We start from the raw sequence: 25211 nt of genomic DNA, 5'->3' as shown, positions 1-25211 counted from the left end.
TCCCGCCGCGCCTGTCTGTCCGTGGTAAAGGAATATTTCGGTTCAACTCTCGGATCTGTGTCGTGCCAAACGTAAGCGAGAAACGCATCGTGCGTTAAAAATATGAATTTATTGTAACAACGTAGTTTTTAGACAATATACGTCCACCGGTTACGAGTATTTCAGTCAATGTGGTTGCGTGTACGTATGTGTCCGTGTGTGACAATACTAGCAAACTAGTATACATAAATATTCGTGATTACATACAGCTACTTACGCGTTCATCACGTAAAGTACGAAGCGAGAGATAATTGTTTCGCGCATTGCATCTTTCGCACGCGAATTTTATTATTCCTCGCTTCACGGTCCGTATTTACACGTGTGATAAAAAAAAAAGGAAACTATGAAATTTATCGCATTGCAGAAAGTAACTTTGTATCAGAGTGAAAAAAATTTAACGGTATATAGATAATCCAAAAAATAAAGCTAAGAGCTATAAAAAATATAGTTTATAGATTATTTTTTTGGATATTCTATGCTCGTAAGAGTGTTCCACTGTGTTGCAAAGTCATTTCGCATTGATGCAACTTTTCTTACCTTTCAGTGTTTAAATTTATAGTACGCGTATACGGACCCGCTAAATATCTGCTAACTTAGATACAATTACCTCGAAGGCTTGTCTATCGATCTGTGTAACATCGACATTCTAAACTCGTCTAATACTCGGTAATAGCTCTCTTTCTGTTTTTTTCTTTCTTACATATAAAAATAAGCTATGTACATCATATATGTTACATTATAATGTCAGTTTACGTTCAACTCTTTTTAAAAAAATGCACGCCCCCACAGCGCAATTGTAATCATTGGTAGTCTTAAATATCATGTATATTACATGCTCTATGTACAGTCCAGGATCACAGAGTTCGTACAGCACGGCGGTGCTGTGCGTACGTTGATGCTTGTGGCTCAAGAAAGCGATAACAGACGTCTTAACGCATTATCCAAGCAAATTGAACAATATAAATACAGCTTAAATTTAAATACAATTAAGAAAATTGTATTTACCTATAGTTAATGTATAAAATTATATATAGAAATAGGATTTCCAATTTTTTCAAAATTATATAAACGTGAACGAATCTAGGAATAAATATATTTGATTTGTAGAGTTAGCTTTTCTCTTTTGCACAGTGATATAAGTATGATACCATCGTAACTTCCACTGAGACCTGTCGTCTCGGCGACATGTCTTGTCTTCTCTTGTATGTTTTTTAAGAATTGAAAAGACAGGAAACAACCTTTCTGGAAAAAATTAATAAACTACAGGTGTCACGAGAAATAAAAACCAAACCCAGATGACGCAAGTGAGAAATTTACTCAAAACAGATCTGTTTAGATTCAATTAAATATGGAAATAATTAATTTGGAGTTGTTGTGGAAGAATATGAAAAGCCGATTAGCAGATTACTCATATAGCGGGAAAGAGCTCGTATAAACTTTGAATAAGACAAGGTTTTTACCTTTTGCAAAATTTCAAGAAAAACTGTGCAAGTAGCAAATTATCATCTTACTAATACGGAAGCAGTGTTTATCATAACTTCCACAGAGTCCTGTCGCCAATCACGGAATTGTTAAAAAAATATGATTAGTCATTTTTGCCGAAACGGAATATCATGGTATCATAATTATAACGCCATCACAATTCCTCCGCGCGACTGTCCTTAAATAAATTATACTACGATCACTGTCCGGCATTGCTGGAGAATTTACCTGAAGAATTCTAGAATAACTTATTCCTTACTTGGATCACAATAGTTTCGTTATTACTGGGGAGACATTCCGCATTGCACTGGTAAAATCTTTTGTCGCCTGTGCAAGGAACTTTGGAATCATATTTAGGAGCGAGAAGAACAATCATTTCCAGACTTGTATCAGGCCGTCCGTGCTACCGGTGAGAATGCAGGTGTTCGACATGGCCACAGCGGAGATTGTGTCATGCTGGCCGGAGGGTGGAGTCTCGGGACCGCTATCCTCCATGTTTCTTCCTCTCGCATCACTTCCGGACAACGGATTAGAATCATCGTCCACCAATACTTCTTGCACAACGTTCGTTCCGTCTATCAAACGTAAACTGTAAACAGAGAAGCAATATCGTACATTATTATGCGAGAACACGATGAATATATATATTGAGCGACATAATTAATTTTATATTCGATCACTGACTCGTATGCCAATGAATTTGGAGTGAGGACATCGTTAGCGGCGGGCAGAGCGACATAGGATGCGGTAGGTCTATTGAAGTCCCAAAAGCGTAATCGCATATCGGTTCCGCCGGCCAGAAGGAAGCCCGAGCAATCGATGGATCCGGTGTACATGGCACATACAGTGTGGCCGGTTTGAGTACGGCTCAACGGTGGAGCATTTGATGCCCACAGAACCATCTGTCGAATATCGGTCTCCAGATTCCACATGGAGATCTCGTTGTTACCTTGCACCGCTGAGATTATCCACGAATGCTCCGTTGGATGCGTAATCACCTTTCGCACTCTGGCACCTGAAACGATGAGAAACGGTAGAATGGCATCGTTAAAATGATAGAAAGTATTTTAAGCTATATCATTTGTCACACAAAATAATGGAAGATAACATCAGCGAGATAAGCTACCTGTTGGATGCTTGATACTTGTTATCGGCAGTTGGAACCTCAAGTCCCAACAGGTGTGGATACCCGAGCTCGTGCCGAGGGTCAACCATTGCTGATGACTGTTTACGCAAAACGACGTGATGACTCCGTGCTTCAAATCGTTTTCCAAGCGCCACGTTGTACCGGGACATCGTAGATCCCAACCTACCAGTGATCCGTACAAAGAGGCGTACACAAGAACCGATTGCGAGCCAGAATCTAGATACTGAAGATCGACAGCGCATCCTTCTTCCTGTTACATCAATCGCGAACAAGATGTCTTTAATATTCCTGTGTATCAAATTTTTATATTACTGCGAAAATCTCTAATCACCTGGAGATCCAATTGACGAGTCCCGATCAAACTCATTTTACTGGAGTTTGGCTCAATCCGAAGTACGAATACCGTCCCGGATGTGCTCGCCGAGCTCGCTAAAGATTGCCCTTGGTCACATACAGTTAAACCAACCAGCGGACCTCCTCTGTGCATGTACGTTTGCCTGTAAAGTGTAATATAAAAAAATAAATACTATAACATAACTCGAAGCTTCAAATTGAAAATGATATAACAAATTAATTAAAATCTTCAACGTGTATATGTTCTGGAAGAGAAAAACAATACCTAGAACGATTAGCAATATTTCGTCCCTCCATCTTACTGGCGTCCCAAATCTTGATGCATCCATCAGAGGAACTACTCGCGAACAGGTTAGTATCCGGTATTGAAACCAATCTATTCACTGCTGCTCGATGCTCGTGAAGATGCGCGACGGGAATTCCTCGGGGCCTCCAATCCTTTGGCAGTGATGTGGAGCCTTTTAGCCAATATCGATAATAAATAAAAAGGCATATAATAATCATACAGCATGATGTAATCTGTACAGAGATCCAATTTTTATTTACCAGCTTCGCAGGCGACGTTGTTAGCCCAACGTTTTGCTCTTAATATTGCTGCGTGTTGTTCTTGCTTTCGGTACGTTAATTGCCGCACTTCTAATCGGCAAGGTGCACACCTATCTGCAAAATTGTCACGATCATTTAATATTTTTCTATAATTTTATAAAACACAAAAATTACATATTATTATTTTGATATTCGCCTTAATTTCACTTACATTGTATGTAAGATCGCTCGTGAAGCGAATGATCGTTCATGAGAGAATTAATGCTGGTCATATCTGATAGGCAATGATGCGGAGATAAATGGATGTCCCCGCTGTGTATGCTCTGACTAGGGCTACCACTGCTTCCAGTCATGTCTGACATTTTAACTATAGCGTGCTGTAACAATAATATAAGAATAATTATTGCAAACAATGTAATCAGCAGGACAATATAGAAAGATCTCTCAATCAACTGTCAGCTGTAATACCTGAGTGTTATCTTGAGCTGCAAACATCGTGCGCCATTCTTGATTCATCGTTGCGTATGTGCCAACGGTCTCCGATGTTCTTCGGTCTAATCTTTTGAATGGCGGGAGAGTTAAGTCTCCCTTAGTATCAGGATATAATACGACGACGTGGTGTCTTATCCTATCCTTCACTGGACTCAACTCCAACTTGCCATCTACGGACTTGATAGCATTTTGCTTCGACTCTGCGGAATTGCGATATTTGTTGATCTTCATCAAGTGAGGCTTCATGATCAGCAACTGATCCTCAACTGCCTCGGTCATCGATTCCGAAGTCAGTCGCCTAAAAAGCTAAAAAGGATTTGTTTGTGAATCTTTTTGAATTAAATCTTTGTCACACGCAATAATGAACGATGTAGTTTCGCTCAAATTTCTCTCGCTGAAGGCGCGATAAATGCAATATGCAACATTATTTTATATTTTTATTCTAAAATTTAATTTTCTTGCAATATAACAAAATTTTTTTTAAATGTTATTTTGAAAATCAGATATACGCTAATATAATAAATGTTACATACATTTCTTAAGGAGGTACTCATGTTGTTGTATTGTGGCGGTACCACACCCGTTATGACTTTTGCTCTGGCTGCCTGCTTGTGTTCAAGTACTTGGAATAATTCCTCCACATCGTTATACTTCACCACGGAATCGTATACTATTCTGGATATCGGAGGAACAAGTGCCTCGAGTAATAAAATCTCCTTTTCTATTTGGATCAATGAGTGCTTCAGATATGGTTGAAGCATTGTCTGAACTTTACATTGAACATCCACCACATTCAGAGTTCTCGCCGCCGCGGATATAAAGCCGACGGTTGCATGACGTATCCAAAGATTTGGATGAACCTATAAAAAATGGCTGTGTACATCAATAGTACTTCCAAATTCAACCAAAGTATTCTTTAATAAAAATTTAAAAAAGTCTCTTTTCTAATTTGTTAATTTTCATCATTAAATATCTAATTTTAAAAAATTGTAAATTTTGCAAAGAAGAGAATTTGTTTTTAATAATAATTCTAAAATTTATCAAAATTTTAATAAAAATATATCCTATATTTTTAATCTTGCCGATCTGTCAATAAGAGAATATTAGTTCTGGACTTTACATAAAATCTATTAGAAAGGTTCTAATTTTTGAATTACTATATGTATATATCAAAGATTTATCAAATATATCATAACGATGACATACCAGGAAGACCATAGTTTCTGATAATAACTGATAGAGAGCAGATTTATGTAGTAGACCCAGTTCTGTAAGTGTTGCCATGGCATTTATGGCCTTTGTGATTACAAACTCTTCAGGATCGGATAAACCTTGCTGCAGAAGCGGCATTAGTATCGGACTACTGTGCCAACCGACATATGCAGCCACACCGACTATGCATTCAAAAAAAGAGCCTCTCAGTTCCTTATCCTCTTTGTCGTTTAAGAATGTGATAACGTGACTGAGCAAAATATCATTGGCTTTCTGTTTTCCGAAAAACACGCACAATTTGTTTATTCCGTTTTCCATTAAAGTTTGTTTCACTAAATTTTGGGGATCCGTTAACAGCATGGACACAGATTGTTGAACCTACATGAAAGATAAAGATACGAGGATTATATTAGGATGATTGATAATGTTTCAGCTCTAGTTCAAATAAAAATTTCAGCGAAAATTTTGTCGTTTTACTCTTTTTCTTTTTTAAATAAAATGTAGAAGATATCTATACCATTTCGTGCAAGGTTTGTAGTTCGCTGTCGTAACTGGGCTTTGGTCCCTCCTTGTTGCCCAAGTTAGACAGATGAGCGTTTTCCAGATAACGCAAAGCAATGTGCGCCAAATACGCAATATTTTCTGCGTAAGCTGCCCTAACTATAACTGCTTCGTCTTGAGTTATATGCGCTAAACCTGGTAAAATGTACTCGGGAAATATGTTCACATCTGAAGATGGTATCGATTTCACAAGATGTAAACATTTCGTTAGAGTGTGTATCGCTGATACTCTTACTCGCGGCGCTGGATCGTGAACCAAATGGAACTAGATAAGATTTAAAAATATATGTTAGCGATAATTAACAATATAAAACATGCAGTTAATTCGTTCAAACAATTTTTCAAGGTTAGCTCAATAAATATAAATTCATATAAAATAATATTTTTGTAAAAAAATTCTAAAAATTGGCATTTTAGTACTTACAATATAAGGTAGTATTCTGTCAAGAATTGTTTCATCAGAAACATTTTCAGCCAGCTCTAATAATATCTCTAAACTGTGCAACTTGGATTGCGAATGATGCAATCCTCTTATGCAAGATGTAACGAGTTGAGTTATGATAACGAGTCCTTCTAGAGTTTCACTCGAGGTAGAGATTGATTTCTTGGACTCTGCATCGCACGTTTGTTTACAATCTTCGGACGATTTAATCTCCGGTTCCGTATCCACTTGAATATCACTGCCAACATCTTGGACAGTACTTTTCATGTCAGTTTGATTTAAATCGGTCTTATCAGAACTTTGATCGCTGTCGACTTCCACCATCGTATTTTCTTCGCTGTGACCAGAATCGTCCTTAATCGATTCCACATTAATCTCGTATTGACCAGATTTCGCGGTTTCCGCGGGTTTCGTATCGCTCGTTTTCATTCGTTCACTTTCGTCCGTCTTTAGTATACTTATAATATTGCCAATGTCCTTCTTCAACCGCGTTATCTTCTCGTCCGGTGATAAAATCGGAGCGGCGGAGAAAATGAGCATGTAAGACTGCAGGAAGGAATAAAAGTATTCCGGGAAGATGGTGCCGCGAGTTTGAGACAGATAGATCTCTGCGCTCTTCCTATTCGTTGGATTTCTCTCTAGCATTGACCTAAGCAGCTCGCGTATTCCTGGGTCGTCTATACTGTCCAAGTGCTTACTGACAGAATATTCGTTGTTCCTGTACGCTGAATATATTATCACCACATTAATAGAACTCACGTGTGTTAAGGCCGAATTTTACTTCTATTTTATTTCATATTCATTTTTTATTCGACAAAAAAAACAACTAAAAATATTATACACCTACCCAAGAGTTGTGAAAAATCGAACGGTGGATGACCTTCGTTATACAATTCTGTCAAAGCACAGCCTGCGGAAAAGATATCCATCATGGGATGCAGATCACCTGTCTTAACTTCTTGTTCTGGTAACAGCAACGTATTACTCAATTCTGAAGACAGTGTTTTCACAAATCGTTCGGGCGCTATGTAGCACGTCCTGAAAATATATTAAATTGAGATTGCTTTATCAAAATAAAAAGGAGAAAGAGAGTGGCTTTAGCGAAAATTTTACCTTCTCCTAGAAGTATCAAAAAAGTATGAAAAATCCGCGGGATTGTCTTCTGGTAAATATGTCGGTTTAAAACTGGCAAAATCTGTGAGTAACACCCAGTTCCAACTGGTTATCATAATATTTTCCAATTTTATGTCACCATGGCAAACACCAAACTGTAGAAAAAGGAAAACAATTATTTTTAAAAATTATAATCAGAAATGATAGATTTTTTTACTTAAATAAACAAAAAGTTATAGACAACAATTAAGATAAGCTACTTCAGTCAAAATAGGTAACTTGAATAATTCTCTTTGCAGCGTGCTATTTTGAACAGATATCTTCTTTTTTTTTAACCCTTCGAGGCCACATAGGGTGGCGACCACCCTAACAAAAATTCAGGGCCCGATATTTTTAAGATAAAAAAAAGGTGTAGCCTCAGGGAGGGTTAAATGATTCACATATGTCACTGTACCTTATGGGCTTGATTAAGAGCGTACAATACTTGGAAAGTGATCCACTTTTTCTCAATGCTGGTTAAAAATGGCCTAGTGCTGATCCTGTCATAAAGAGAATATTTGACATATTCCCGCATTATTGAGCCAGCTTTTTCTGTGAGCTGATCCAAGCATACAATTAATTCTAGTCGTGCTCTAAATAAGCTATACACAATTGAACAATGTTCCTATGTTGAGATACCTACAATCATTCGTTGAAACGGTAGGCAGTTGACAGCCGAGGCTAACTTCGACCTGATCTCCTCCAGCTTGTCCTTATAGGTAGATAATGGCAATGTTGGGTCATGAATTGCGAACACTTTTACAACTATCAGCCCCTCCAGACTGCGGGCCCGAGCCACTTTGAAGAATCTAGTACTTCCTAAACTGCGGACGACGAAGAATTTTGTAAATCAACAGCTTGAAACCCGCGATAATATCATATTCATAATTATAACTTATTCTAAATGATATTCCCAAGTTTTTTATAAATGTTATAGACTTTTTTACGTGTACATATGTCAATTATTGATCTGTTATTCATAATATTCTTCTCAATACTATATAATCGTGCGAGAATCAGTCGAAAGGAAACCTCGCACAGTCACCTAAATATGACGTATTACTCTGCTAATATTACTTGCAAGTGTAGGAAATATCATGAAGAATTAACATGTTTTTATCCGTCAAATACCACTCGAGCACGCGGCTTGACAGGTACTCTTGACAGTGTTCAACTTGGCAGAGTACGTATAAACACGCGTAAAGGTGGAGTGACTCGATTTGAGTTACTTACTTCACGTCGAATAATAAATCACTGTGATCTGTCAAATAGTGCTCTACCGGAAATATTTGGCTGGGCGCGATGCCCACTAATTGATTGCCCATTTTTGCTATCAAGACGAGGGGTTCAGATAAAAGCGATACGCTCACTCGCGTCGTCCATTTTTCCCGATTTTTTTTTTGCACGTTACGAACGCAGTGCGGCCAACCGCGATCCAACGTGCACCTAGGGTTCTTTACGTTCGAATTATTTTTACGCAGGCATGCCTGCCGCGCAGCTATTTGAATTTGGAGCACACTGTATCTGTAAAGAATATAAATGATCATTTAATTATATGTATAATCAAGGCTGCGGTCCACTTGACGCTACAAATGCTTTGCAGCGTTCTTCTTCTCCTTCTTTCTTCATTGAAAGAAAAGGAGAAGAGGAATGCTTCGAAGCATTTGTAGCGTCTTTGGTAGCGTCAAGTGGACTGCACTGACTGCAGCCCAAATCACGTTTGCGATTACCTTGATTAAACTCCGATTAACTTAATCGGTGATCAATTCAATCTACAAAATTGCTTGATGCAAAAATCTCTACATGATTGATTAACCTAATTTTTTTTTATATGTTGAAAAGATACAATATTTAAATAATTATTAAAATACTATTTATGTTAAAACAATATTATTTGATAAATTAATCATCGATCAAGTTAAAATCGGAGCTTGCGGTAATTAATATTTTAATTTTATAAGATATTCTTGATACTGAGTGAAAAAAAAACCGATATAAATTTTGTAGAGCTCATAGATAATTTTCGAGTTATTTAATTTTAAAACAGTATCTTAAAATTATATTACACTGGTAAAAATTGTTTATGATATTTTGCAGTATCTTGATGCAGACACTTTGCCGGTTGAATTAATCGCCGATTAATCAGATTTTAATCAAAGTATACCCTAGTACAGATCGATTATATGGCCGTAACATAAATAATAATATATTAAATACAACATATTTTATAATACATATCATATAATTTGTATTATTTATTTATATTACAATATTATCGTCTTGACATCGTTTGTGATGTTACTAGATGCTGTCGCATTGCGCCGCGCCTGATAATCACGGAATAATTTTTCAGTAGTGCCAGTAGTGGCGTAGTGCCAGTGTCGGCACATAGCCTATATCCGAAATTCGGAGCTCAGCGCCGACGATGAGCGACAAGATGGCACGTCAGCAGGACTTCAACGATCTCTTCAACGTGAGAAATAATTTCTACATCGGCAACTACCAGCAATGCATCAACGAGGCGCAGAAGATCAAGGTGAAAGTCACATCCCATCCCGACGGTGACGCGTCTCGCGGACGCTGTGCCACGCGCTGCTCCGTTTGAATTCCCAACGTGGACGGCTGTCATTGCCCATTCTTCCTAAGCATTACGCTCGCTCGTCTCACCAACGTTTCCCTGATACAGCATTGTTGTTTTTTTTATATTTAAAAAGACATACGTTACACAATTTTTCTTGTTGTATTGTATTTAAAAAAATAGAACTTTGAAATGGTAGTGTTGCTATCACAAAATAGTTAATATTGAGTTTCCAGATACCAGACAAGTCAATGAAAGATAAGCAACTCTGTTTCATCGAATCTTTAGCTCTAAATTTCAATTTGCACACTAGAGAAAAGTATATAGTGATTCCATAACATATTTCTCCTACCGAGTTTTAATAATATATCATCTGATTTGCGGAGTAAACTTGTCCGTTTTGCAATTGTACCAATACAAGTCTCATCTCTTTCCGCAGACGTCCATTCCTGAAGTGGCTATGGAGCGTGACGTCTTCCTTTATCGCGCGTACATAGCGCAGAGGAAGTTCCGCGTGGTGCTGGACGAGATCAACAATTCGTCCCCGCCGGAATTGCAGCCGCTGAAGACCCTGGCCGACTATTTCGCCAATCCGCATCGCCGGGAAGCTATAGTGGCCGAGCTGGACAAGGAAACCAAGAATGTTAATTACGAGAACCACAACCTCCTGATCGTGGCCGCGACCGTTTACTACCACGAGAAAAATCTGGAGGCTGCCCATCGAGTGATATGCTCCTCCGAAAATCTGGAGTGCATGGCGCTGACGTTACAGATATATCTCAAGATGGACCGTCTGGATCTGGCTCGCAAGGAGCTCAAGTTGATGCAGGAGAAGGACGACGACGACACCCTGACTCAGCTCGCGCAGGCGTGGATAAACATTAGCAGCGGTGGTGACAAACTGCAAGATGCTTATTACATCTTTCAGGTGAGAAAAGTCGTCGATCCCTTGACGTGTGTGACGCGAATGTTTTCGAATTTTTGTTTGTCTCACCTCACCTGAAATTACTTGATATTTTTTCTGACAAGGTTATGAATTATTCCAGGAAATGATCGACAAGCATTCCAGCACGAGCATGTTGCTGAATGGCCAGGCCACTTGCTTCATTGGACAGGCCAAGTACGAGGAGGCGGAGACGGCCTTGCAAGAAGCTCTCGATAAAGATAGCAATAATCCAGATACGCTGATCAATATGATTGTCCTCTCGCAGCATATGGGCAAACCGCCGGAAGTGGCGAATCGTTACCTAAGTCAGTTGAAGGATTCCCACTTAGAGCACCCTTTCGTCAAGGAATACTTGCAGAAGGAAATTGAATTCCATAGGCTTAAAGAACAGTATTCATCTTCCGCCTGAGTACCCCTCACCAGATTATGGCATTCCGTGGGATAAGATTGATTAAAGGTATTGACTATGAATGGATCCAAGTGGGACTAGACAAGTTTGACTCCGTCGAAAGTGTCCAATGAGCAAGGCTTCTTCTCCTCTTTAGCCGAAAAACTTTTCTTCCTGAATCCGATAACTTGCAGTGCATTTCAGATCTTCAGTTATTGAAAAATATACTTTTTTTTTTTAATTCTACATTTCATTTTTGTTAAGAGCAAATCGAAGCCTGTCCATATAACATTAACTCTTAGGCTCTTGAAAATACACTGGTGACGTTATGCATATATTGAGACTTCAAACAGTTCTAGTTATCTCTCGCGGAATAGAAAACGCGCAATTTTTCTAAATAGACACGTCTCGTTCGTAGATGAACGTGTTGTTCTGCAATATTAAAATATTTTGTTTTTATATTAAATTAGATATGTATATGTATACTGACAGAAAATAGGTATAGCAAAGTTGTACGGATAATGGAAACGTTCGGAATTGCAAGACGTATGTGACTGAAAAAGTTACCCATTTTATCCTACTGTTACACTTTCACTACATAATCACAAAAAATATGGCTGCCATTTTATAAAATTATAAATTATCGAAACTAGAGAGACCATTTCGCGTGTAAGCATCTCTTCATACAATATTCGTATCGCCAATTTAGAGATGTAACAGATAGGCGAAATATTAAAATAAAATATTTCGTACATTAGGAATACACAAGAGCCGGGAAATGTCTTTTTTAATTTCCAAATTCAATCCTCTTAATATTTGTAAATATCCCTATTATAATTAACTTATAAAAATAAATCGTTAATTATATACCATTAATTGTATACTCTTGTATAGAACCTTGTTCAACAATCAATCTTCCTCTTAGTTTTCTATAGCAAGCCTGTAAATTCATTTCATAAATGTACATACAATTTTACATGAAAAGTTTTAAAGCCTGATTTAAAATTTATAAAATATCTTATATAATACAAGTAACGATATATTTGAGGATTCAACATAAATAAGCCATTAATTTTGAAAACGACCCGTCAAACTTTAAAACTAAATTTGAATGGAACATATGGAATTTTTTAATAAAATTAGAAAAGACTGATGTCTCTTTCATAAAATTTTCAAGATTGATGGCATAAATAATTCACAAGTAGACATATATAAAATAATTTAATCTTTTTATTGGTGGCGGTGGGTTTCGGAGAACCATATTGTATATAACAGAGCACGTTGATTTCACAACAGAATAAGTGTCAAACTGTACATAAAACATAACTGTTTCGTATTAAACTCCGCGTTTTATAACTCCCGCATACGTCTTTGACACGGAGCATATATACATGAAATTATATTATTCCTGGATGTTCACCACGTGAAGTATATTCGTTATTGTATTATTAATAGAGTGAGACCAAAGTTAACATCATTAAATTAATATTAATCCAAGGCTGTATGCATTATCGAATCTACATGTGATATGACTGTCTTATGTAAGTCATTAAAAAAATATCCATTACAATCCTAATTAGATAATTTACATTATCATATATTTGATATTCTTAAACTAATATCACAATGGCTCGAGACAGTCAAGACTTCTGATGTTTGTGCATGTGTCCTGATGAACGATGTTTAGCTGCTGGCGGCACAACTGTCTTCTGACATAATTCATTCATACTACTACGTAATGCATAATCTGTTGAAATTCGCGTTATATAAACCTGGAAAACGTCTCTATATCTGCCTTCGTGAAAAATTCTAAAATTGCGTGACTTCCTTAAAACCGTAACAGATGTATAAATTCTATGTAAAAAATCGTTATTTCACACGCGAACTACAGACCATATACACAATTTATCTTATGCAACGTCAATATTAAGAAGAAGAAATAAGAATTATACTCGACTGGATACAATGTATGTATATTTACACGCACGCGGACTCACTTTTCTACATGTGATGTGCGGTAGTGCGGTAAACTTAAGTAAACTCGTGAGAAGCGAAAAGGCAGGATTTGTCGAGAGAGAAAGAGAGAGAGAGAAAAGGAGGAAGAAAAAGGGAAAAAAAGAAGAGAAGAAAATTATAAAGATGCCTTTTGTTGTACTCCCAAATATTGTTCATCACATTAAAAAAAAAAAATAGATCCAGTTCTCTCCGTATGCTAACAACAAACCGTTGTCGCTATCGCACATGTCACATTTAATATAACTTAAAAATACTAATTACAAGTCCGCTGTCTAAGGAGGTAACCATTGTGTGTAACGAACTGCATAGATCTTTCTCTCGGAGCAATGCAAAACTCACATTGAATTACATTACGTTTTTCTCTTGAAAAGAGAGAGTTTTCATAGATAAAAACGAATACTGATTCATGTTCTTACAGTGAAACATGTTTAAAAAATTGTACAAAGGCTCTTGATTGTCTCATTGCAGTTCTACTGAATTGCGAACTCAAGCAAAATCTTATGAACTGCTTATGCTGAATAAAAAAAAAAAAAAAATAAATAAATAAAATTTCTTTTTTTCTTTTCTCAAATCTGCATGTCCTATCTTTCCAGTAAAGTGGACTTCGTGATAGATAGTTATATAGCTATTTATAGCTAATTTTAATTGTAAAGATTTGTAGCTATTTATCGATTTATCCACGAATTGAAAAGGTTTTCAAATTCAATATGACTGCAGTGAGGAAACAAGAGTCTCTCAACATGAGTTCATAAACTTTCAATGAACAACCATTACAATGATAATGCGAAGACCTATTAAATCGATAACTCGATAAATTTCATAAGTGCATTGTTCAACCTTTGTTGCTTTAATGAGACTGAAAACTGTTTTATAAAACAACACGATTTCCTTTCTTTTATATAATCATAGCATGAAAATTTCATTTGTCAGCTGAACTTTTGAAATCAATGGAAGCAATCATATAAGCGTTAGGACCAACATCTTTTCGCGAAGACGCGATCCTGTTTCTACACTTTCAAGGTAGTTAACAAGATAATCATCGTACCTGTACAACAACACGATTATATAGAATTTTCGATATAATTTTCTTTAGAATACGCAAAACTTTATACAGATTTTCTTATCGTTATTAAATTCGGTTGAACGCGCAAATAAAATAGTACAGAGTGATTTGTAAAAAAATGGAAAATGTCGCGTGTCCGTTCACACACTGTGTTTTTTGTACCATTGAGCCAATGTATTATTCAGATCGTCAGTATAGGTAAATGTAAAAAAGAAATAGCGTTTTTTTTATATATATTATAGACCAAGCCGCTTCATAAAAATAGAAGTACTTAGCAGAAGCGCCTGCGCAATCCGATTCGCTTTACAATCTCGATATTTTATACAAGTAAACGTTTTATTCCAGCGTAGAAGAAAAAGACCGGAAATAAAACCTTATTTTAGTTTCCACTGTATTATCTCCGAAGACCATATCGGAGATTCATTCTGTATCGCAAGATGGAAAATAGCGTAACGACGAAGCAAGCGTCGAGATCAAGAAGACCGATCGATTGAAAACTCCATCTCCATTCATCTTTGGACAGTCCCTTCGATAATGATCCGAGTAACTTTTACCTAGAGAGATGCCGTTTTAGGTAGAGGGCGAATCTAGAAGATAAGCGCGGGCGCGCGGTGTCATTTTACGTATGCGACCTCGGCTACTTATGCTGATGCCGGGCTCCGGTATGCTCTCGTCGCTATCCTCGGCGTACGAGTGACGCTTGATCTTGCGCCGGTTTCTCACCGGCATCGTAGTACTGTCGTCGCTATCCTCGTTGTAACAGGGACGCTTCCGAGCCGAGGATCGCCTGCTGCTGTGCTGCGTCGTGTTCTCCGAGTCCACAAAACTGCGCTGCTTCCGAGGACTCGAGCGCGACGATCTGAATCCTCTGTAGGAATAATCACTGTCCTCCGAGTCTTGATGATTAGCCTTATGTTGAATATGCTGCTGCTCTTCTTCCTCCTCCTCTTCTTCCTCTTCCTGCTCCTGCTCTTCTTCTTCATCGTCGTTTTCGCTCTCGCTATCGCTGTCATCATTCTTTCCATTGTTAGCAGTGTATTTTTGGTTTTGCACGCTCTCAGTTACTAACTTTCGTGATCTAGTATCTCTTTTGATGATCTTCTCTTCTTCGCTTTCCTCCGTAGAGTCTGGCGCTAGGAATTCCTCCTCGTCCTCTTCGTTATCCTCGTTCGCCTTGCTCTCCGCAACGTACTCATCATCGTCGTCGTCGTCGTCGTCGTCGTCGTCCGCGATAACGTTCGATTTCACTTTAGATTTGGATTGCTTACCGTTTTTAATATTTTTGCCGCGATTCTTGCGAACCTGCTTGCTGCGACCGCCGGGCGTGTAATCGTCCCCAGAATCGGAATCGGCACTAACACTAGGTATCGCTGTCCTTGCTCTAGTTCTTCGGACAGGAGCACTGTCACTGCTATCACTGTCCGACGTTGCTTCAGACTCACTAGCGTCACTATCACTATCTTTCGGCTTCTTCGTTACGGTCGACCGGCAGATTCGCAGTTTCAGCGTTGGCCGGGACGGCCCGGAATTAGACCGCTTCGTGTGACCGTTCGTCATCCGAGATGGTCCTAAAAAGCGAAGTAAAATTAAGATTAGTAATTTAATTATAAGAAATTGGTTCAGATCATGAAAACTATAAAGGTGTAATAGATTGTAATCAGTGCTGGTAACAATCCCAATCTATTGACTACCCATTTTGAAAATTATGACGACCGTATAAAGCATACATCATGAGAAGTTTGTCAAACTTTGTGGCCTAACACAATATAAATATATTTAGTAAAAATTTTGTTTAATTCGTAGTTTTATCAAAGTACAGGGTCTTTTTCTTCAAATTCAAAATACGCAGATGACAAAATAATTCTCTGCTGAAAACATCTGAAAATATTTCCAAAATTTGACAAACTCCTTACGCGATATATAACAAAGTGATAATTTGGAAAAAAAGGTACACGCGCGTACCAGGTGCAAATATGTCAAAATTTTTCTTTTTCTGCTCTTTACCAGACTCCTCGTCGTCGTCGTTCTCACTGTCTACATTGTCTTCGTCGTCATCGCTAGGAGCAGATTTTGATTTGGAAGGTCCTGTACATAAAACAATTTACATTTTATCGCGTTACGTTTACACGATTCAATAATAACCGCTTACCTGTGCCATTACTTAAATTAGGTTTCTTCCTCTGTCTCCTCTTTCTTTTCGCTCTTGTTTTCTTCTCATTGTTCTTCTCATTGTTTTTATTATTGTTACATTTACGTCTGCTCGCCGATTTCCAATTTAAAAGTATCCTATGCATGTGATCTTCGAACATAGCCGACAGTCTTATTGTCATTGAATATATCTGTACGAATAGCCGAACATCAAGGAAATGCGGAGTTATGAATAAAGCAGGCGCAAATATTACATCAACTTACCCTCGAGCGTTTGTTGGTATTAAAATTCCTACTATTTGTAAATATCAATTTCATGTCCTTCGCAAATTCCACAGGCGTCTCATAATTGCCACCTAGTAAATCCTCTTTGACGGTACGCAAATCCATCGGTGTGTCTATTATTTGATAATACTCCGGATGTTCTAATCTGTCCACCGGTTCTCTGCAAAAAACGATCGGTATTTCCTCATTCATATTCCTTAAGGTACAAAAAAATAATGCTATTAAAAATTCAAGTTTTCTCTTGACTTACCTGAAAGGTATCGAGTCTTCGCACTGCCATAAACTCTCCAGCAATTGGCGACACGCCAGTTTCCAGTCTTGTGATATCTCTTGCGAGCGCAAATTTCTACTCGAAGCAGATCTCGGTTTACTCGTCGAGGGTCTGTTGTTTTCTACGTCTACCTCCGATTCAGAAGAGTGATACGTATCATTCAATTGGTGATATACTGCCGGAACATCCACATCGGTAGTTTCCCTACATAAGAAACGTTATTTAAAAAACGTACAAGCAAAGAAAAATATATATGAAGATTCTGCAAATGCCACTTCTGCATGTATCTTACTTTATTATACGTAGACATAAGTCAGTGACTATTCTCGCTTTTTTCACTATATGACTGTGCGGTTCGTTGAATTGTTCAGCGTTCGTTGCTAAGTATCTAACATCAAATTGCGCCGATGTGATTCTTCTGTAGAAATGATTCTCGAAACGGGCTTTTATAGTCGACAAATCAATTGGATATTCCACGATATAGGCGTAAGTTGGATAAAGACTAAGATCCACCGGCACCACAAACGGTTCTGCGATCGCGAGACTCATTACTTGATCCAGGCCTCGTATGATTCGGCGACAAGTCGCTTCTCTGTCACCCATGGGCCACTCCTCCGCATGTGGTTGGTACAGTATCGCTTGTCTCTCCTCCGGTAAAACGGAAACTGCACCGCCAATTTCCGTGGGAACTCCTAAACAAGTAATCAGTGCATAATTAAAAGTATAAGTAAATTAAATCAAAAAATTTTATTTTATTTTATAAAAAAATTTTATTAAAAAAATTTAAAATAATTTCAAATTTTGATAAAAAGTTATGTTGAAATATTACATCGAAATAAAATATTACAATTGTGCCGTTTGCTCTTTCGATTTGAAACTAAACGTCTATTTTGATAATCAAATTAAACGAGCTTACTATCTTCGTCAATAGGCTCGAGATCCCAAGGACTCATTCGTTCAAATTCTCCATTATCCCATCTGACGCGAATGGACATAAAATACGATTCCGGAAACTCTTCGTCTAATGGTTGCATTCCGACAATTTTCCCCATCCACCAGCCATCATCGATCATACAACGAAATTTATCATGCTGAGACCAACTTCGCGCCAACGCCATATCAAAGGTTTGGCGCAACACTAGGAAATCTAACACATCGGCCATGTCGTGGTATTTAATAGTAAAATTCTGCCCAGTAAGCCGACCGGCATCATCCATCAATGCTAATTTCAAACAGCACAAACGAGGCGGTCGTATTTCATACTTAATACCCACTACTTTTACAAACTCTTGCGCCTAGAATATAAGTTTCTGTGATTAGTATACCTACATATATCAGCGTTTAAGATATTAATATCAAATATGCTGGTTCAATATAAGGTGCTTTCTATTTACATCAAAACTCAGATAATTCTCACTTGTGACGTCGTTCTATCCTTTTTGGTAATTAATGAATAATAAAGACAGAATGACGTCACAAGTGAGATTTATCTGAGTTTTCATGTAAATGGAAAGTATCTATAATTAAAAACCTTTCTTAACCTCTAGAATAAAATAAACATACTCTAATATTTATCTTGGTCCATGGCTCGCACCGCGGACTAAGCTCATAAATCTTTTTATTCCTAATTGCATCTAAATAGAATTTATGACCTTGTCTGAAATACACTATTTCGTCGCCCATCTGCGGGTAATAAGGGGCTTTCCTCGGTATTACTTCGGTAAGCCATTCTGAAGGTCGATAAATTTCAGGAACTTCACGAATACCATTAGCTATTTGTATTCCCTGCTGGATAAGGATGATAGAGAGTTTAGAAAATGTCAAATTAAAATAACGTAAGAGTCGTAATATCTATATGCAATACTTTTTTCTTAGGACGCCTACTGCGTCTTCGGTCCGTCTCACTCTGGGGTGTGACAGACCGTTTTTTCACGGGTTTCCGTTTACTGCGTTTGGGCGGTTCTAAACTCAATCCGTGATCCGCGATCCAATCGGAATACTCAGTACTGGAATCTGTAGTGCTAGAATCGGAGCACATATCTTCCTCGTGAGCAGTGGAATCGTTGCTACTGGCTGAACTCGCTGACGTGCCAGCGTTTTCAGGACTCTGTAAAAACGTAAGGTATCACGACGCTTAACCAACCGCGTAAATCCGTACAGTCTCCTTAATCATCACTACAACACAGCAAACATGATTGTCGACAAGTTAATATTTATTAATATTAAATATCGTATCTGAGATACCTCATATTCATCCTCCTCCTCCTCTTCACGCGTTGCTCTAGTTCTATAACCGTGCCTAGTAGTTCTATTACGTTTCCGGTTTATAAGTTTATTTCCTATATTGCCTTGATCAGTGGCAGTGCTCGAGGTAGGCTGTGGTCGCCGTCGCATTTCCTGTCGCCAAGTCTCTATCTCATTATCGGCCATCGCTTGACTTCACAGAAAACATACAAAACGTAAATTAATTTAAAAATCGATATGTTCTTTTCACATTAATATTAGCATCATATTCAACATAGTGTTTGTATCACGAATGAAGAACTGATCAATTCATTTAAGACAGTTTCTTATGAAATTTGTTCGTCATTCTGATCACGTTTATTTATCTCATGATATTATTTAAAAAAATCCATGTAATATTTACATCATTTTGAGTTGAGTCTCCATTACAGCCGGATTAATGGGACGCGCGAGCATAGGCTTATTCCAAGGAGTAGTGTTATCCCTTTGCCAATTGCCGCTGCTTTGCCGAACACCTTCAACGTTGCCTTCTCTTCTCAAACCAGCTCTACTACCACGAGGACTCGCTATTTGACGAATCGGTTGTTCCGCGACGTTATTCTCCCTATCTTCTCCGGCACCAGCGGCGACCGCTTCTCCATCCGCTCCTCCATTGATATTTTGTCTCTGAGCAAGAGCCTCAATTAAACGATCAATGTTCGATCTAGGCTCTTGTTCTGGAAGACCTTCTATAACTTCTTGCATGCCTATTTAATAGAAAAGTTTGTGTTACTCTAATTAAAACAATCATTCGTTAAAAAGAATTCCGAATACCCTGAAAAAAATTAGGAAATAATTGCAAAAAAAAAAAAAAAAAATGATTTTTCTTACTATTGAAGACCAACATCTGTTTCAATTATTGAACTTTTTAAGGTTTGCGATTGTTTTGCATTATCGTATGTATTATTATCTTACCGCCTGCACCAACTGCAATATTTGGTACCAATTGCTCGCCCCTACAATTTTCTCTTCCTGGTACCAATCTCTGCAACGCTGGCGGATAGGGATTTCCATCTACATCAACCAAAAATGGTGGCGGCATCAAATGCGGCGCTGTTTGTGTTTGCTCGTCGAGAACATAGTTATTTCCATCTCTTATCAAAGGACGATAATCCGTGTGGAAGAATAATTCTTTCGGTATCTGAAAATATAATTTAAGTAATAACTTAGAAATAATTTAGGAATGTGCTACCGATACAAAATGAAATATACAAATGGAGGCTTACGATTTTCAGTTTCTCGACTGCACATCCAAATCCGTACATCAACAGATGTCCATTAGAATCCGTCGCGGCGAGCCTCGTACCATCGGGCGACCATTTCGCGTCAAAAATAGCACAATTTCCTTGACCTTCAACAAAATTTTGAAAGCACTCAATCGGTTCTGTTTGCAATACATCCCAAACAATAAGCTGGCCATCGTGACCAGCACTGAGAATCATTCGAGGATCTATTGGATGCGATTCCAACACAAAAACTTCATCTTTGTGTCCCCGCAGGACCTTCACCAATCCACCCGATTTTGCGTTCCACACTTTCAACGTATAATCGTTGACTGCTGTTATAACAAATTCGTCGCTCACGTCCCAACAAACCATGGTTACTTTCGCCTTTTTGTTCGAGTCATCATCCGTTTCTGGTTCTCTGTAAAAAGAAAGAGAAAAAAAATATTTTTTAACACATTGCATTAAAGGTATGGAATCTTTCAATGAAATCTTTATCTCTTTAAGAAACCCAAATAAAAAGACAACCCACCCGGGGAGCTTTGTCGTCATGAGCAGCTGTTTATGTACCCACTGCTGCTGCTCGAAATGCCATACGTTCGCAGTACCATCTTTAGAACCAGAAATGAATTTTAAGCCGCTGTGCGCCCATTGAATACTATCGACTGTATCGGAATGCGCCTCAATTTCGAGGACTCTGCGTGGTCCTTCGTCCCCTAACATCGCGTAAACTCTCACGTTATGATCCGCGGAGCCAGCTGCCATAAATGCACCTCCGGGGCTGAAGGAGGAACAAATCATTTGCGCTTGGCCGGGCCTCATTTTCTCATGATACTGAATGGGCTTTGTTCTGTAACAAAAACGGCGCGATTGTCCCACATAAAAATGTTTATACAAGTTGAAAGTAATATTACAGGAAAAGGATATGTAAGAACAAAAAATTATTGAGATTACTTGTATATAATTGATCAGCTAAACTTACTGAAATACTGCTCTCTCGTTCGGTTTCTTTGTATGAGACCAAAAGGCTACGGATCCATCAGTACTGGTAGAGACTAAGTAGTAAACGTCATTACACGCTATTGGACAAAAATTAATGGACGTAATCATGCCTGAATGCCCGGTTAAAACTGCCACCTTGAGAGAAATATAATTTATGAGTAAAATATAATTCTCCTAGAAAAGTAACTCTGTCTCCTGTATCATCGTTTTGGTGTACTTACAGGCGACATCGACTGAAAACACCAAACCCGTATTACTCGATCTAAACTTCCCGCTGCCAACAGGGTATTTTCGAAATTCACCGCAATGTCCATAATCTCCGCGGATGCACCACGGAAAGTGGCGAGCAAACGTCCGTCAATGGAACTCCAGATTTTGACGAGCAAATCGTCCGCTCCAGTTACAATATATTTGCCGGTGCGATCATACAGCACGCAGTACACCGCGGATAAATGGCCCAGCGTATGCCGATACAACTTCATTTTGCTGTAGAACTTTGTAGGTATCGCCTGCCTCCGGCTCAAGGGGCCAGAATTCTCTCGTCCCTGAAGTACACGTACTAGTAGGCAAAAAGATATACACGCCAAAATTATACATCAACCATTTGCACAGAAAGCAAAATTAGAAGAGTACTGGGCATGTATTATGTATTATGTATTATGGAACTTTTCGGAATGGATTCCGATCGGAATTATTCCGTATTGCGTTGAAAACAATAAAAATCTAGAAAATAATTAACTTCGATCAGAATCCATTCCGAAAAGTTCCATAATACGTGCCCACGTCAAGAATACACATGACAAATGTATCTTGCACAAACAACTGTTGACTACCGAGCTCTCTTACCTATGTTAGGCACTGACAGGCTACCGAGGAGTTCCAGAAAAGGTTTTCCACCGAGTCTTATAGAATAATCGACAATGCTGTATGTACGACGCGTAAAATCTACAAAAAACAAAGAATTTCACAAATTCCATGTTTAAAATTTATTGCATCAGAAGTGAACGTTTTAATCCAGAAAATATCAATTAATTAATATTAAATATAATTGATATCAGGCATCTTCATACCTTCGTGGGTACGCAGCAGGGACTGCCTGCCTGCTCCCAGAAGCGATATCACTCCACGAACGCATGGCGGCACTTCTCTCTCTAACACTGGTCCTATTCTGGCACATATTTGCAACAAATAATGTGGTCCAATGTGAGGATATTTCTTTTCCTAAAAAAATCGTCACAATTTCTCAATCAAATCACTGCGAAATAATCCATAAATATTCGACGTCTAGAAATTTGACAAGTATTTACAAATTCACATCGAGTACCACGTGGAAAGGTTTCAAGATTATAGAATATTCGCAGAAAGAGGTCGTATAGACTGAAGTCCGACATCAAAACAATCTTTTTTAATTTCGGTCGAAACCGAAAAAGAATATTCGGTTATGTGTCAATTTCGGCCAAAAACCGAAATTTTCACGTACTATTACAATCCGTAGTATGCTATATACAGATAGTATACGGATAGTAGTATCATAATTATATTATTTCAATAATAAGAAAATGTCTAAACATATGATAAAAATATTTTTTAAACAGGTCTTCTAAAAATCTGCGAAAGATAAACAATTTCGGCTACGTCGCCAAAACTCGCTTTCAATTTCAGCCGAAACCGAAACTCAACCAAAACTCCGATTTGTTTTTGCTAAAACGAGCCGAAAGCAAAACAGATTTTTCGGTCGGACTCAAGTATAGACTCAGTTTCATTACCTAAACACATGTTGTGTATTTTTCTCAAGCGTCATTTGGTTCTACATCCTTCGTGTTGGATGTGTAAAATACGAGAATCAATCAAAAATAATTACAAATTACATGTAACGCAGAAGAAATAGTACTGCACAAAACTAGAAATTAACGTTCCCTAAATTGTCAACGAAAACGTTGTCCGATCGTCCGGACTCCGGAACGTTCGCGCGAGAAATTCGAACGATCAAGTAGTTCCCGCGACCGGACCAATCGACGCTCGCGCACCGACGCGCCGACCAATCGTAGCCGGCTTGGTCGTCACGCACGTAGCCGCACTTGACAAACAAGCCGCGGGCGTCTATATTCATTGATCAGCTCACGCGAAATGGCCGGAGACGCGCCTCCATTGGCCGACGGACGGCGGCGGTGGGGGAACCGTGAGCGAACGGTCGGCTGCGTGGGCGCGACAGAGAGGGAACGAGGCGACGCGAGAGGAGTCACGGCGATCAAAGGGGGTGGAGAGAGCAACCCCCCGCGGATCGACGGGGGGGTACTCGATGCGCGCATTATTTCATCGAACCACCTTGCGACGCGGCCCGAGTCTTCCCCCGTACGGGGGAAGACTCGGACTTGCGTCGCGCGGCGAGTCGAAGGGCCCCACACACGTTTCGCCTCTGCCGATCGCCATGTCGCGACCGTGGTGCGTGCCGTACTCACCAATTGCTCGAACGTCTGACTGTGCACGTTGCCCTCCCAATCGAGTCGCGACGGAAGTACCTGCGAACAGAGGCGCGATCTAAAAAAAACCCATACGGGGGATGATCGGGGGAGGAGGGGGGGAGAGAAATCAATGCCGATCGATCGGCGATCGCCGCCGATTGCGGTCCCGCCGGAACGGCCGGCGATGCCTCGCGACCGGCCAAGGTCAGTGACCTTGAGATTCTAATGTTTTGACAAGCAGAAACCACGTGCGAGCCATGTGGTCCGCAACTCGGCGTTGTATACAGTGTGTCGGGTCCGCCGTTACGGCTTACCTCGGCACGCTCCAGTTCCCGCTTCAGCACCTGAAACAAAGCGCGTTGAGTGCTCGCGTGACGCGCGTTCGTATACGTAGCTTGCTCGGGCCGGAGCCCGTGGTTGTCGTTCACTTACCGCCGCGGCCTCCGGACAGATGCCCGCCTCGAGGAACTTGACGATCAGGAAGTAGAGCTCTGGAAAAAGAGGAGTTGCGCGGGGCGCTTTTAGCGACGGCGGCACGTAACGGCGCGACGGCACGGCACACGCTCGCGCTTCCGTGCCGTCCCGCTTAATTCCACCCGTTAACGGCCATCCGCGTTTACCTGGCGTGATCCCGGACTCGTTCCTGGACGCGATGCCCTCCATCCCGGCCGGATCGATCTTCCTATTCACTTACGGACGACGACGGGAGCATCGGGCTTACACGGCTCGTAGTACCGCTACAAACCACCACGGAGTTCATTTTCTCTGTACTGCTCGGGACCGCGTCACGCACATGCGCACGCTCGCCTACCCGACGCGAAAGTAGTCCCTCCAATGGTGGAGCGCCGCGCCGCTCTACGGACACAGGAGCGTAGCGGGGCCGCGCGGGACCCCGACCCCGTGCCGTCGCGCGTCGCTCGGAAAAATGTGTTTCGATCGCCGAAAATCCGCGATCTCCTCGGCGCGATCGAACGATCGATCGTCGTATTCTTGACGAATTCCGCGAAGCCGTATAAAAAGGAATCTCGTGCCTCGCGCGAAACCATCGCGAGGAAACATGGCGAACAATCCGGATTACATCATCCGGGAGCCTATCGGCGAGACGACGACTCCGCCATT

The 25211-nt window shown here is 39.6% G+C and overlaps 3 protein-coding genes across 6 annotated transcripts; 1 reads left to right on the top strand and 2 right to left on the bottom strand.

Annotated features, from left to right (window-relative positions):
- Positions 1-90: 90 nt before the first annotated feature.
- On the bottom strand, positions 91-8752 carry LOC112463288 (phosphoinositide 3-kinase regulatory subunit 4). Of its 2 annotated transcripts, XM_025029599.1 has the most exons (17): positions 8661-8752; positions 8071-8251; positions 7843-7986; positions 7389-7543; positions 7123-7313; positions 6258-7000; positions 5790-6098; positions 5267-5650; positions 4594-4920; positions 4037-4366; positions 3780-3945; positions 3569-3682; positions 3288-3480; positions 3000-3165; positions 2648-2918; positions 2206-2536; positions 91-2110 (listed from the first exon to the last, which is right to left on the bottom strand). In XM_025029599.1, the coding sequence occupies exons 1-17, from the start codon at positions 8750-8752 to the stop codon at positions 1894-1896; spliced, it is 4314 nt and encodes a 1437-aa protein (XP_024885367.1). In that variant the 3' UTR covers positions 91-1893. The 2 variants fall into 2 exon arrangements, with proteins under 2 accessions (XP_024885367.1, XP_024885368.1); XM_025029600.1 differs by lacking the exon at positions 8661-8752 and having other exon boundaries at positions 7843-7927; positions 8071-8160.
- Positions 8753-9797: 1045 nt separating this feature from the next.
- Positions 9798-12107, top strand: LOC112463345 (coatomer subunit epsilon). The gene is made up of 3 exons (XM_025029706.1): positions 9798-9963; positions 10445-10933; positions 11052-12107. The coding sequence occupies exons 1-3, from the start codon at positions 9853-9855 to the stop codon at positions 11358-11360; spliced, it is 909 nt and encodes a 302-aa protein (XP_024885474.1). The 5' UTR covers positions 9798-9852; the 3' UTR covers positions 11361-12107.
- Positions 12108-12551: 444 nt separating this feature from the next.
- Positions 12552-24854, bottom strand: LOC112463342 (PH-interacting protein). 3 transcript variants are annotated; one of them, XM_025029702.1, is made up of 22 exons: positions 24713-24854; positions 24525-24583; positions 24407-24436; positions 24090-24149; positions 22701-22851; positions 22477-22575; positions 21852-22189; positions 21611-21765; positions 21161-21478; positions 20632-21049; positions 20321-20546; positions 19770-20112; positions 19367-19559; positions 18987-19229; positions 18686-18910; positions 18039-18417; positions 17415-17814; positions 17102-17326; positions 16831-17011; positions 16568-16757; positions 16381-16503; positions 12552-15986 (listed from the first exon to the last, which is right to left on the bottom strand). In XM_025029702.1, exons 1-22 carry the CDS (start codon positions 24753-24755, stop codon positions 14989-14991), a joined length of 5397 nt encoding a protein of 1798 aa, XP_024885470.1. In that variant the 5' UTR covers positions 24756-24854; the 3' UTR covers positions 12552-14988. The 3 variants fall into 3 exon arrangements, with proteins under 3 accessions (XP_024885470.1, XP_024885472.1, XP_024885471.1); XM_025029704.1 differs by having other exon boundaries at positions 16423-16503; XM_025029703.1 differs by having other exon boundaries at positions 18686-18907.
- Between the last annotated feature and the right edge of the window lie 357 nt (positions 24855-25211).

Source organism: Temnothorax curvispinosus, unplaced genomic scaffold (assembly GCF_003070985.1).
Source record: "Temnothorax curvispinosus isolate PA1 unplaced genomic scaffold, ASM307098v1 QBEX01013138.1, whole genome shotgun sequence".
NCBI classification, from domain to species: Eukaryota; Metazoa; Arthropoda; class Insecta; order Hymenoptera; family Formicidae; genus Temnothorax; species Temnothorax curvispinosus.
This window is presented reverse-complemented; position numbering and strand designations above follow the sequence as displayed.

Coding starts and splice junctions, on each gene's coding strand:
- LOC112463288 (XM_025029599.1), bottom strand. CDS start 8,752: ATGGGCAATCAATTAGTGGGCATCGCGCCCAGCCAAATATTTCCGGTA. Junction 5,651..5,789: donor TACAAACCTTGCACGAAATG/GTATAGATATCT, acceptor TCTTTCATGTAG/GTTCAACAATCTGTGTCCAT. Junction 3,946..4,036: donor CAGCTCAAGATAACACTCAG/GTATTACAGCTG, acceptor TTATTGTTACAG/CACGCTATAGTTAAAATGTC.
- LOC112463345 (XM_025029706.1), top strand. CDS start 9,853: ATGAGCGACAAGATGGCACGTCAGCAGGACTTCAACGATCTCTTCAAC. Junction 9,964..10,444: donor ACGAGGCGCAGAAGATCAAG/GTGAAAGTCACA, acceptor CTCTTTCCGCAG/ACGTCCATTCCTGAAGTGGC. Junction 10,934..11,051: donor ATGCTTATTACATCTTTCAG/GTGAGAAAAGTC, acceptor GAATTATTCCAG/GAAATGATCGACAAGCATTC.
- LOC112463342 (XM_025029702.1), bottom strand. CDS start 24,755: ATGGAGGGCATCGCGTCCAGGAACGAGTCCGGGATCACGCCAG. Junction 24,437..24,524: donor TCTGTCCGGAGGCCGCGGCG/GTAAGTGAACGA, acceptor GCTTTGTTTCAG/GTGCTGAAGCGGGAACTGGA. Junction 17,327..17,414: donor TTATGTCTACGTATAATAAA/GTAAGATACATG, acceptor TTTCTTATGTAG/GGAAACTACCGATGTGGATG.